General features: G+C 44.8%; 1 protein-coding gene across 2 annotated transcripts in view; it reads left to right on the top strand.

Moving 5' to 3' along the window:
• The window catches only part of LOC118215240 (synaptotagmin-7-like), a 172,748-nt gene extending 159,703 nt beyond the window's left edge, over nucleotides 1–13,045 (top strand). For both annotated transcript variants that reach the window (XM_035395808.1, XM_035395809.1), the window contains exons 5-9: nucleotides 4,567–4,834; nucleotides 6,018–6,187; nucleotides 6,496–6,610; nucleotides 8,957–9,156; nucleotides 11,642–13,045. In XM_035395808.1, the coding sequence (XP_035251699.1) occupies nucleotides 4,567–4,834; nucleotides 6,018–6,187; nucleotides 6,496–6,610; nucleotides 8,957–9,156; nucleotides 11,642–11,746 (858 nt within the window). In that variant the 3' untranslated portion in view covers nucleotides 11,747–13,045. The remainder of the gene's footprint in view (nucleotides 1–4,566; nucleotides 4,835–6,017; nucleotides 6,188–6,495; nucleotides 6,611–8,956; nucleotides 9,157–11,641) is intronic.
• The last annotated feature ends 282 nt before the right edge of the window (nucleotides 13,046–13,327 follow it).

Raw genomic sequence — 13,327 nt, 5'->3', positions numbered from 1 at the left:
CAGTTATTCACCCACCTGTCAGTTATCAATTCCACCTGTGGGTTATTGTCCACCTGTCAGTTATCAATTCCACCTGTGGGTTATTGTCCACCTGTCAGTTATCAATTCCACCGGTGAGTTATCATTCCCCTGTCAGTTATTCATTCCCCTGTCAGTTATCAATTCCACCTGTGAGTTATCATTCCCCTGTCAGTTATTAATTCCCCTGTCAGTTTCAATTCCCCCTGTCAGTAATCAGTTCCACCTGTGAGTTATCCATCCCTGTGTCAGTTATCAATTCCCCTGTCAGTTATTCATCCCCCGTTTTCAATTCTCGCGGTCTGTTATCCATTCATCCTCTTTGTATCACTTCATTCACATTTTTCTTGTCAGTTATCCACTCTCCCTGTCAGTTATTCTTGTATCTGTTGATCCATATTTCTGACCTGTCAGGTATCAAGTTATCTGACCAGGGTCAAATTCTTATTCAAAATCCTGTAACTCTTCAGATGGTGGTAAAATGTGAAAAATTCTAGCACTCTGCTGAAAACTGATTTTCTTTTCTGATTTTAAAGGGTTCCAGTATTTCAAATAACCCTTGACAGAAACCACATAAACAGGGCTTGGATTCAATCAAAAGTCATCCCTAACTTTAACAAACAAATGAAAGAAAGCAAGTTTTCCTTATTACTCTAGCTCAGTGAGTGTTAGCATGAACCTGCCTAATTGCATTTTAAGCTGAAGCTGTAGGCTGTTTTTACTTAATTTTAAATGACAGTTAAGAAAACACATTTTTTTATTGTCTGCTGATGCTCCAAGAAACTATGCCAAAGTGTCCGAAAGGTCTTTTAAGTTCACGAACAGCTCTCTCTCCAAAACCCAATCATTAGCATAATTACACCGTGACATAAATAATACTGACAAGAAGCTGTGTAGCCAAGTGTAAGCAAGCAGTAATTAGCCAGCCTACAATTAACTCTTTTAATTGTTGCTAAGTTTGAGAAGGTAATTTTCTTCCTGGTAGATTCACTTAAACATACGCGTGGATTTAGCCAACAGAGCCAAACATCTTCTAGAACTGCAAAAACATTGTCCAGTGTAGGCCAAAATTAACTTCAGTCTGAATGCAGTCCACCACAAACCATTCCTTACAGAAACAAAATACGCTGAAACATTTGTATTTTCCCATATAATGTGAAGTGTTGCAATGTCTTATCCTGATCTTGATATACTGTATATTTCTGTTATAAGGGATTGGCTAAGAAATATGAATTGGATATCAGACCTGGGTCAAATACATTTTTGTTTTGGATTCAAAAAACTTTTCTGAGCTCTATTGATTTTTTGCAGCATTTTATACAGCTTCCTTGTGAAACTCCACCCACTTCTGGTTTATGCCACACCCACTTTAGGTTATATCGTAATACAAATACAGATACAAATACAGGATCTTGCTCCACCCCTTGCCCCTTAAATCTTTGGCTCCTGTGGCCTGCCCACCTATAGGTCGGCCACAATGCTGTGCACCAACACAAAAGGTTTGATACAAAACCCAAACGAGGCTGGGGCAAGGAGGACGACTGCGGCAACCGCTCATGGTTTGCGTTAGGGATTTCTATGTCAAGCACTCCAAAAATAGCTGGAGAAAGCAATCACATCTCAAAAATCTCTGCTCAAATGTTTCATCTTTTGTGAAATGATAAAACACACACACATGCACACACGCACGCACACATGCACACCCACTCTCATACACACTCACACGTGAGGGTGTGTGTCCCTCTCCATTAGAGACGGTAGATAAGATCCCCTCATTAGGTTGAGGCCTGGAGGAAGATGTGGGCCAGAAAGAGCTGCTGGTGTGTGCGGAACTCTTATTTTCATCCCCCATCCCTCCTTCCCAGCCCCCTTCTAACCCAATCAGGCCTGAAAGAGGATGAGAGAGAGGGAGAGGGTCTACGCGGACAACACAGGTCGGGGATAATAAGCACCAAAGGTCTAGGGAGCCAACCTTGGGCCATGCCCTCTCTCTTTCCCTTTCTCTGCCGTTCCCTCTCTCCATCTCTGTCGCTCTCTCTGTCTCTCGCTCACTCCATCTCTATGCCGCTCTCTCGGTCTCTCCCTCACTCTCTCAATTTCAATACACACACACACACACTCACAGAACCCATGTAAAAATGACGGATATCAGGCATCATAACGCATTGCTCAGCCCACACCATGTCTTCTATTCTGGCAGGCAGAGGCGTTTTGAGCCGCCACCTCTGTTTAGGAAGCCTACTCGCCTCGAAGAATTTTTACATTCTGAAAAGTTTTGAAGCTGATTAATTTGTGCGGCGAATCTGAGGAATTTGTAAAAAAAAAATCTCTGATGAAGAGGTACTTGAGGCTCTGTCTTCCTCTCTCTCTCTCTTTCTCTTTCTCCTTCTCTCCCTCCCTCTCTCTCTCTCTCTCTGTACGGTTAGGCAGTGATAAAGCTGCTGGGAGGCAAAGGAGATGCACTTTATCTGTGATCTTGTGCCTTTTAAAGAATTAGCCTGATAATTAAACTGCTCCACTTTCGATAAAAACATTGTGAAATTCCTGTCTGCCACCCCCCTCCCCTTCCCCTTCACTCAGCAGAATCCGAAGTTTAAAAAAAGCTTCTGGGTATGTGAAAGGATCATGCTGGTAAGGATTTGAGCCCAGATATTGCATAATGACCCCGTAACAGGGTAGGTGATACGGGCATTCTAATTGGCCCCAGAAGAGAAATCTAATGTGTCTGGTTGTCAGTGTTCAAACTGGCCTAGATTTCGCCATTCAAGATGGCTCCTGGCTCAGATAGCTCCTCTGCATTGCAAAGGAATGTGCTTACCATCGTGCTCTGTATATACTTCCTGTTTCTGATGTTCGCGTCCATAGGTTTTATGCAAATTCATATCTATCACTGCCTCATTTTATGAGGGAAGTTTGTATGTTTTCCCCAGCTAATGGGCCTATTTCACGTTGAACGTTCTCAGAACGGAAGTAAACAAATGCTGTATATCAGCTCTTCTGGTCTGAGATGACTTTACTTGCAAAAATGGTGCCATGAACACGAATATGCTCCTTCTTTAAAGGGAATACTAATGTCGAACACTTCAGGACTGAAGTGAAATAGGCCTACTGGTCTATGGATATTTACTTATAAAAATATATGGCTTTCAATATAGTAGTGTCCAGAGCTCCCAGCCATGGTCCAATGCAGTGGACTGACTGAACCACGGAGATTAGTATACACAAACCAGATGGTCAGCTCCTGTTTAGCTACAGGAGGTTCTGGTTAATCACGAGTTTCTGGTGCTTTTGTGTTGCTCAGAAGAGGCACTGAACTGGAATGTTTCACCCTCAACCTTGGGGAGACGGAACTTCCAACGCTAAGACTGTGGAGTATCTTGGTTTGTTTATAGCATCTGCACTTAAACTCCTCCACGCTTAGTTAATTTAGTTTCTCCTCTCTCCTCCCTCACATTTGCCAAATCAGGGCTGTTCTCTACAGCCTGCATTTGTGTTGTAGTCCTTTGCGTCAGTCCAACAGATGTAGATCCTGGTGGCAGTAGAGCAAAGTTATTATCCTTCAGCATTATGCTGAATTTCTGTACTCCTCTGAAACTGGTTCTTACGAGATTTTCATCCCAGTGTTACAACTTCTATGCTTTCAGGTGCCTCTGACTCATGGAGAACAGAATAATTGGAGATCCACAAGGAACTCATATTCATCTGGCTGGTTTTTACATAATGACCATGTTTGCTGAGGATACATTTACTGCTCCATGCACATAATAGTTTTAAAAAAGTATATATATTATATACTTTGATCAGGCCAAAATAATTGGCCTGATCAATAGTTGTAAAAAGTTTAAAATTTAGTGACAATGACAACCTTTTATTTCAAAAAAGCATTCATATTTACCATTTGATGACTAACACTGACACTTTGTCCAGAAGGTTTCAGATCAAAGCTTTCTGAGTGTTCTTTATGATGGCCTTGAGAGCACAGGAACTTAGTCCCAGCACAGGAGAGATGTAGCCCTTCATTGTAATGCAGTACAGCGTCAATGCGGCCAAAGATGATGGAGAAAATAACAAGATGCCCATTACAACGGCAGTGAATGGAAAACAGTGTCGTATTTCCCAGAGTGGAGTGTGAGAAGGAAATTAATGGATGTGCGTTGAGACTAAACAGTCTTGATATATGAATATTTACATGAGTATTCAAGCACAGCAAAGGCATTAAGTGAAATTATCTTGAGAGCTAGCTCAAAAGCAAACAGCCAATCGAGCTGCCTAAGTTTATTTGCCAGTTGTGTAAGAAACTGTGACAGCGTGAACAAACTGGTGAAGTTTTTTTAATCCTACGAGGAAACACGCCAAACAACTGTTAAACCTTCTTCTTAAATATTCAACAGCACACACATCCTGTAGGTGACATGGACGGAAAGTCCTAGAGCTTGCATCTCTCATCCTGGTCTCCCACTCTCTGCTGCAGCCAGTGTCACTATCTCAGCGTCTGTGCAGCCAATAGCATTTGAGTTCGACCTAATGCCTCATCATCTCACACCTCAGCTGTCTCCAGGCTCTGATGACGACGACCAGGAAGGCCCCATCAGTGAGAAGTTGGGCCGCATCCAGTTTAGCGTGGGCTACAACTTCCATGAGTCCACCCTCACCGTGAAGATCCTGAAGGGCCAGGACCTCCCCGCCAAAGACTTCTCTGGAACCTCCGACCCCTTTGTCAAGATCTACCTGCTGCCAGACAAGAAGCACAAGTTGGAGACTAAAGTAAAGAGGAAGAACCTCAACCCGCACTGGAACGAGACGTTCCTGTTCGAAGGTCAGTGTGTTGATGACATCAGCTTCCTCTCCCTCTCCTCTTCCTCTCTTTCTCTCTCTTCAAATCATTGGGGATGGTCAAGTGTACAAGCAGAGCAGTATTCTAAGAAGGATACACAAAGCATGTGAAGTATTAATATTTAATGTGTATATGTGACATATTTATGCAAATACAAACATGGATAGGCTAACATACCAATAATTATTTTATTTCTGTGCAGTATAAGCTCTGTGTAGTGTAAGCTCGGTGCTGTGTAAACTGTGCAGTGTAAGCTCTGTGCAGTGTAAACTTTATAAAGTGTAAGCTCTGTACAATGTAAGCTCTGTGCTGTGTAAGCTCTGTGCAGTATAAATTCTGTGCAGTGTAAACTCTGTGCAGTGTAAATTCTGTGCAATGTAAGCTGTATGCAGTGTAAGCTCTGTGCTGTGTATACTTTGTGTTGTGTAAGCCTGTTGTTGCCAGTTCTGAAGGGGAGTCACAGGGAATGGACTCCTCATTTATAAAACATTACGCTTATCCGGCCTTTTTAGGCTGCCATTGATTTTGATGGATGTTGCAGATGGAGCCCAAAATTGAATTTTAGCTCTGTTAAACTGTATTTCTGTTTTCCACTTTTTTTTCTTCTGTCTCTTCTTCTATTTTTTTTTTGTTCCTCTTTTCCTTCCTGGCAGATACAGCAGCCTGCGTGAATTCATCTTATTTCCACACCTGCTGATAGAAATGTGCGCCACATTGCACTGTAGTCTGCCAGTGCGTGCACAATGGACAGGGTGGCCACGACGTCCTGTTTTAAATTCACAGATGGTTTCTGCGAGGTGACCACGTTCGTGGTCCGGTACTGACATTCGCGTCCCTGCCATCTGTCCCTCTCACTCTTTCTTTTTGCCTCTCGCTCTTCCTGCAGTTTCACTTTTTCAGGAACTTGTTTTGTTCAATTTTAACGAACAAATGTATTTGGGAAACTATATTTGGTGCATATTTGTGTGTTACTTAAAAGGCTGTCTGTTTGTGTATCTGTGTGTCTCTCTGTCCCTCTGCTTCTCTCTCTCTCTCTCTCTCTCTCTCTCTCTCTCTCTCTCTCTCTCTCTCTCTCTCTCTCTCTCTCTCTCTCTCTCTCTCTCTCTCTCTCTCTCTCTCTCTCTCTCTCTCTCTCTCTCTCTATGTCTCTCTCTCTCTCTGGCAGGATTCCCATATGAGAAGGTGGTTCAGCGCACGCTGTACCTGCAGGTTCTGGATTACGACCGCTTCAGCCGTAACGACCCCATCGGGGAGGTCTCCATCCCGCTCAATAAGGTGGACCTGGCGCACATGCAGCCCTTCTGGAAGGATCTCAAGCCCTGCAGCGATGGCAGTGTAAGGAGGGCGGGGCCGGGCGGGGCCTGGGCGGGGCCTGGGCGGGGGGGGGGGGTGGCGTGGCCATGGCTATGAATAACTGTTACAAAGTTAGTATTGTACCTCATCGGACCTGTGTTTTGTAGTTGTTCCAGTGACCTTCAGTATGCACTTATTGTACGTCGCTTCAGATAAAAGCGTCTGCCAAATAAGTGTAATGTAAAGGGGCAGAGTTAGACTGGGCTGGGCTCTTCGGCAGAAAGGCGGGGCCAGGCAGGGGTGGGCGGGGAAGGTGCGCACGCTGAGGGTCTTTCCTATTTTCACCACAGGGGCGGCGTGGGGACCTGCTGGTGTCCCTCTGCTACAACCCTTCAGCCAACACCATCACTGTGAACATCATCAAAGCACGCAACCTTAAAGCCATGGACATCGGCGGAACGTCAGGTACTGTGTCTGCTGATCTGCCATGTTCTAAGGGTCCTTCGCCCATTCAACGGACTGCATGTTCACCAATGGACTGCACGTTCACCAGTAGACTGTGTGTTCACCAATGGACTGCACGTTCACCAGTAGACTGTGTGTTCACCAATGGACTGCACGTTCACCAGTAGACTGTGTGTTCACCAATGGACTGCACGTTCACCAGTAGACTGTGTGTTCACCAATGGACTGCACGTTCACCAGTAGACTGTGTGTTCACCAATGGACTGCACGTTCACCAGTAGACTGTGTGTTCACCAATGGACTGTATGTTCACCAGTGGACTGTATGTTCAGCTGTAGACTGCATGTTCACCAGTGGACTGCACATTCACCAGTGGACTGTATGTTCACAGTAGACTGTATGATCACTTGTGGACTGCATGTTCACCAGTGGACTGTATGTTCACCAGTGGACTGCACATTCACCAGTGGACTGTATGTTCACAGTAGACTGTATGTTCACTTGTGGACTGCATGTTCACCAGTGGACTGTATGTTCACAGTAGACTGTATGTTCACTTGTGGACTGCATGTTCACCAGTGGACTGTATGTTCACAGTAGACTGTATGTTCACTAGTGGACTGCATGTTCACAAAATGGACTGCACGTTCAGCAGTGGACTGCACATGGAAGCAGCAATGGAAGTTTACGAGCTCTGTGCCCTGCCAAGTCTTTGCCAAAGACCATGTTCTGTCTTCAGGTCTGCTTGCGTGTCTCCTGTCCACACACACATGACCTTCAGCACATGCAAAACCTATTGGCACACAGAAAAATAATAACAAATTTAACGATTGGTACAAAACAAATACCGTAACCGATGATTTGTCATGTTACTTGTTTTGCGTGTGCTACAAAGGGTTCTATCCAATCGCTTATTTTATCCATTCTTGTCTCTTCGGTCTTTGACTGACCCAGAAATCGACTGAGGTCCACCATCTTTCCCTTAACCTATATAACAGAACCACTATAATTTAGAAATACAAACGCTGCAGTTGATTCAGTTGCATCCTTTATTTCATGAAAATAGGTTCGCAATATATGGTTCTCGTAACCCAACATGTGTTTACTCCAAGCAACTTTTCCGGATAGCAGGGGATGTTGTGTCTCCCCATCGCTGTAGACTGTTCCCAGCTCATCTGCAGGAGCTTGTTTTTACAAAATACAACTTGGGGAAGTTTGAGTAAGAGCATAATGGCTGAAGATGTATTCCATCCTGGGAAGATTTTATATTTTTTCTTTCATTTATACAAGCTTATGCAAATCAAGCGTACAGGCAAAGTGGGGCTTCAACAAAGAGGGGAGAAAAAGTATTAAGAAACGAAGAACAACAAAACACTTTAGCCCTACAATCTGCAGTTTAAAAAAAATTTCATTAGGAGTTCATAGCACACAGTAGTTCACAATGAAGCTGAGGAACTGGCTTTTGAATTATAAAAGCATTTTTTTCCGTTTATAATTGACATCTGTGTCCCTCAGGTAGGGGTGGTGGTGAGGTTCATGCAGTTCATTCTATGCACTTCAGAATAAGAATAAGAGACTATGTTTTGATTTATGAAAACATTTAGCTTCTGTTTGGAACTTGATTTGACTGTTTGTTTACCTCAGCAAGCCTGTTGTGGCTATATAACATACAGGTCATTGTTTGTTAAATAAAGCTTCCGAGTGAAATCTCACCCACTTTCAGTTTTTATCCGAATACAAATACTAATACAAATTATTGTGTTGGTTGACCAAATACAAGTACAAATGGTGCCACCTCCCTCCACCCCTAATATACACACACCTACACCACAGACACATGCACACATACACATAGACACATGAACACACAAACAAACACACACACACACACACACACACACACAGTAGCCCAATTTGCAGCACCAGTGAAAAAAAGAAGGTACAGTAATTATAACATTCCATACACTTTTCTAAACTGGCCAAACTAAATTCCTTTCTCACAAGTGACCCACGACTGGTCCATATAATTGTTAAAGAACTGAAATCAGAAAAATCATATTATCAGTTGTGCACCTGCTGGATTTCATTCCTTTACCCTAGTCTTAGAGAGCTGCAGGGTCAATTATATCTTTTGAATACAGCTTTCTCACCTCACCTGGTTTCTCTGGTCCGGTCACAAATTTTAGAGTTGAAAGTAAAAAAAAAAAAAATCCAAACAACAAACAGCAGATCCTGCAGCTCTCCAAGGCTTTGCTCTCGGGTTGCCCGCTACACCACTGTGATGACCCTGCCCGGTGCCACACTGCCCCCTGCAGGCGGGCTGAGCGTCTCTCCCCTCTCCCTCAGACCCGTACGTGAAGCTGTGGCTGATGCACAAAGACAAGCGGATAGAGAAGAAGAAGACGGTGACGATGAAGCGCTGCCTCAACCCCGTCTTCAACGAGTCCTTCCCCTTCGACGTCCCCGCCCACGTGCTGCGGGAGACCACCATCATCATCACCGTCATGGACAAGGACAGGCTGAGCCGCAACGACGTCATCGGCAAGGTACCGCCCACCGGCCCGCCCCCCAGCCGGGCTGGAAACTGTTGACTGACACTGACTGCAGCTATGACAGACTGATCACCTGACTATGAGAGCAACTATGACAGACTGATCACCTGACTCTGAGTGCAACTATGACAGACTGATCACCTGACTCTGACTGCAACTATGACTGACTGATCACCTGACTCTGAGTGCAACTATGACAGACTGATCACCTGACTCTGACTGCAACTATGACTGACTGATCACCTGACTCTGGTTGCAGCTATGACAGACTGGTCACATGTCTCTGGCTGTGACTATGACAGACTGGTCACATGTCTCTGGCTGCAACTATGACAGACTGATCACCTGACTCTGACTGCAGCTATGACAGACTGATCGCCTGACTCTGAGTGCAGCTATGACAGACTGATCACCTGACTCTGAGTGCAGCTATGACAGACTGACCACCTGACTCTGACTGCAACTATGACTGACTGATCACCTGACTCTGACTGCAACTATGACTGACTGATCACCTGACTCTGAGTGCAGCTATGACAGACTGATCGCCTGACTCTGAGTGCAACTATGACAGACTGATCGCCTGACTCTGACTGCAACTATGACTGACTGATCACCTGACTCTGACTGCAACTATGACAGACTGATCACCTGACTCTGACTGCAACTATGACTGACTGATCACCTGACTCTGACTGCAGCTATGACAGACTGATCACCTGACTCTAACTGCAACTATCAGAGACTAACCACCTCTCTCCGACAGCAACTACAGCAGATTGATAATCTCTCTAAGGTTTTTTACTGCATCTTATTTATTTGAATCTTTGGCATGGGCCAAAGCAAAATCTGTGAGAGTCAAAGCAGAAAAAAAGGAAAACAGTGATTAAAACTACAATATTATTTATTTGGCTGCACAATACAGCCATCTGATAATTAGTGAAAAGCAAGAAGAAAGAGAGAAACACGACACCAAGAAAAGGGGGCGAGGCAGTTGATAGCTAAATTAACTCTGGCCCAATGATGCCAGGAAATACCCAGCATCCCTGGCTGCGGCTATGAACGATCATCTGGTTTCTCTGACTGACATTCTGACAAAAATAAATGGAAATATCTGGAAGCAGCAGTCATTGATGTATTTGCAAATATGTTGTGTAAATATGAAGTGTTATGCTATTTTTCTACTGATGTTGTTACTATATTTCTTACAATAGACTGCGGTTTGCTCTATTTCTGTCTAAGAGAGCCTGATTCACAATCTGACTTGACTTGTACTAACTTTGAAATGTTTGGAAAAATTTGCTTTACAAGATAAATGGTATCCTGGTGGAATTTTTTATTTAATTTAAATTTATCAAAAGCCACAAGGAGATAGAGGAAACTCACTGCTTTGTGATAGGTTTTCACATCGGTGAAAGCCTGTCTTATTCTGTCTGTGTCAACATTTAGCTGGTTTTCTTCCTTGATAAACCAACAGTGCACCAAATATGAACAAATCTGCCAACACCGTTGGTGTTCAGTTTTTTTTCATCTCTTAACTCTGCGGTTCCCAAAGGTGGTTTTGGGGCCCTCCTGTGTACATTAGTTTTTGTTGCAGCCCATTGCTGGATCAATTCAGGATGACTAAACGTTCTTCCGTATTTTTCCTTACTTACACAATTTCGTTTTTGCATTGCTTTTAATTGTTTTAATTCCTCAATGTACATTAGGTGTCTAATTATGAACAATTAACAGGTTGTTACAATTCAGGGCTTATAGTTGTGGTGAAAACACACTTGCCAAGAAGGAGGATAACATGGTGGACACCATTTGGACCAGTTTAAAAACATGATGCACTCGTCATGTGCACGTTCTTCAAAAGTCTGTTTTTGGGTTGACCTCAAGTTACCTTCAATGCACACTGGTGCCTTCTTGTGGACCAGCTTGTTAATTGCAGCTACCTGAATGTTGGGTGGTAAATTTGGAATAGTTGTCATTGATTAGTATTTGCCACTGTTTTTGCTGTCCACTGCCATTACTCCCTTGTCATTATGTGTTACCTTAAGACTGCGCTTAATTGTTGTGATTGAGGGATCTCCCTTTTCTGAGGACTTCAAAGCAGTAGAGAGACATCCACACCATATTTCTCCCAAAAATGCTCATATACATTTTTTGTCATCTGCATCTGTAAGTATACAGCAGCCAGCACAATATCATCATCTCTCTCCCTGTGTGTATTTCACTAATTCAGTGCAAGCCATTTATTAATTTGTATTTGCAATTTGTAATTTGGACTTATATTTTTTTGCAGGGGTGGTTAGTATTTATATCTCTTATCATGTGTTATTGTCATGGCTACTGTTGTATGCCTGTCCACAGATAGCTATGTGAAGGTAACATTTCCTCCTTCTCTCCCTCTCTCCCATTCTCTGTCTCTCCTTCTCTCTCTCCCCCACTCCCTCTCTCTCCTTCTCTGTCTCTCTCTCTCTTTCTCTCTCAGATATATCTTTCCTGGAAGAGTGGTCCAGCAGAAGTGAAGCACTGGAAGGATATGATAGGCCGCCCTCGCACCGCAGTGGCCCAGTGGCACGCCCTGAAAGCCTAATAGCCCCACCAACCTGCCCCCAACGGCCCCTCCCCCCATCCCTCTACACCGCCTCTCCCCCACCTCCTGGCACTCCCCATCCCCTCGACACTGATCCACCCCCCCCCCCACCTCCCGGCACCCCCCTTATGCACAAGACTGCCCTGCTGCCAGGCTGTGAAACACGGGTACAATTAGCCATTCACAGGGTTCTCTGTCTCTCAGTCCTCCTTCCTTATTTTGCCCCTCTTTCTGTCTGCTTCTGCTTTCTGGGTCACCACCACTTCCCCTGTTCTTGTCTGCCTGCTCCTGCCTGCCATGTTTTCTCCTTCTGGGGACCTGCCACAGTCTCACCCTGTGGGAACCGGCCATGTTTTCTCCTTCTGGGGACCTGCCACAGTCTCTCCTTGTGGGGACCTGACATGGCCTCTCCTTGTGGGGACCTGACATGGCCTCTCCTTGTGGGGACCTGCCACAGTCTCTCCTTGTGGGGACCTGCCACGGTCTCTCCTAGTGGGGACCTGCCATGTCCTCTCCTTGTTGGGACCTTCCACGGTCTCTCCTTGTGCAGACCTGCCACAGTCTCTCCTAGTGGGGACCTGCCATGGCCTCTCATTGTTGGGACCTGCCATGTTCTCCCTCGCAGCCTTCCCCTGGTCCTGGGGGGCCCTGCCACAGTCGGTTCTGCCACGGGCCATGCAGTATTGACAGTCACTCCCTTCCCTCACCCAGACATCCCGTCAGGCCAGAGAGAACCCCACAGCACATTGACCTAGTCCTACTTAATCTTAAAATAAACAGGCATGTCCCATAGGATGCTTTTTTAAAGGGGGTACGAGTGCTAAGGCCTTGGTTACCCTCAGCTTCGGGTGTGTTTATGCGCGCCCTGGTCAGGTGTGTTGTGTCTCAATCTGGGGTTTCTTCCCTGAACCCCCTCCCCCCACCCGACATCATCTCTCCTCCTCCCCTCCTTTATTTTTGGAGTCCCCCTGCCTGCTAGGCCCACCTCATGGCTTTTCTCCCTCTCCACCCTGCGCTCTCTTTCTCTCTGGCTCCACATTCAGACAGAATGTTCTGGAAACGCCCAGCGCCAGTGGTGACCGACCTGGAGATGAAAACAATCGTAAACTGGGACTCATTTTCTGGACTAAGATCTGACGCTTTCACCCCTCTTTTTTTGGTTGTCCCTCTGTGTCTGGCACAACAGTAGTGAATTCTCCCCCTGGTCAGTATCCCTCTCTTGTTGTTTGTGTGTGTTCTGTGGGTGCTGTGCTGTAACTCCAACCAAGTAGTGTTTTAAAAAGAAAAAATAAGAAAAAACAAAAAAGCAACCAAATGGAAGGATCTGGAACACAAGGAAAGGACAGACTTTGTCTTAGATGGACGGCTCCTCACCAGCGATGGAAATGAAGGCTCTGCGATGGAGGAAAAGTGGGAAAAAGAGTGATAAATGGGAAAAGATTAATTGATGTCATTTCTTTCTTATTTGAAAAGAAACTGAAGAAACCAATCAAAAAGTTCTTCCATATAAGTGAAAAAATGCCTGTTTTCTGAGTGATGTCATGGGTGTGTGTGTGTTTGCGTGAGTGAATGCTTGTATAT

The sequence above is a fragment of the Anguilla anguilla genome, chromosome 16, assembly GCF_013347855.1.
Source record: "Anguilla anguilla isolate fAngAng1 chromosome 16, fAngAng1.pri, whole genome shotgun sequence".
Lineage (NCBI taxonomy): Eukaryota > Metazoa > Chordata > Actinopteri > Anguilliformes > Anguillidae > Anguilla > Anguilla anguilla.
Note: the sequence above shows the minus strand (reverse complement) of the source record. Positions and strands in the feature narration are given on the sequence as shown.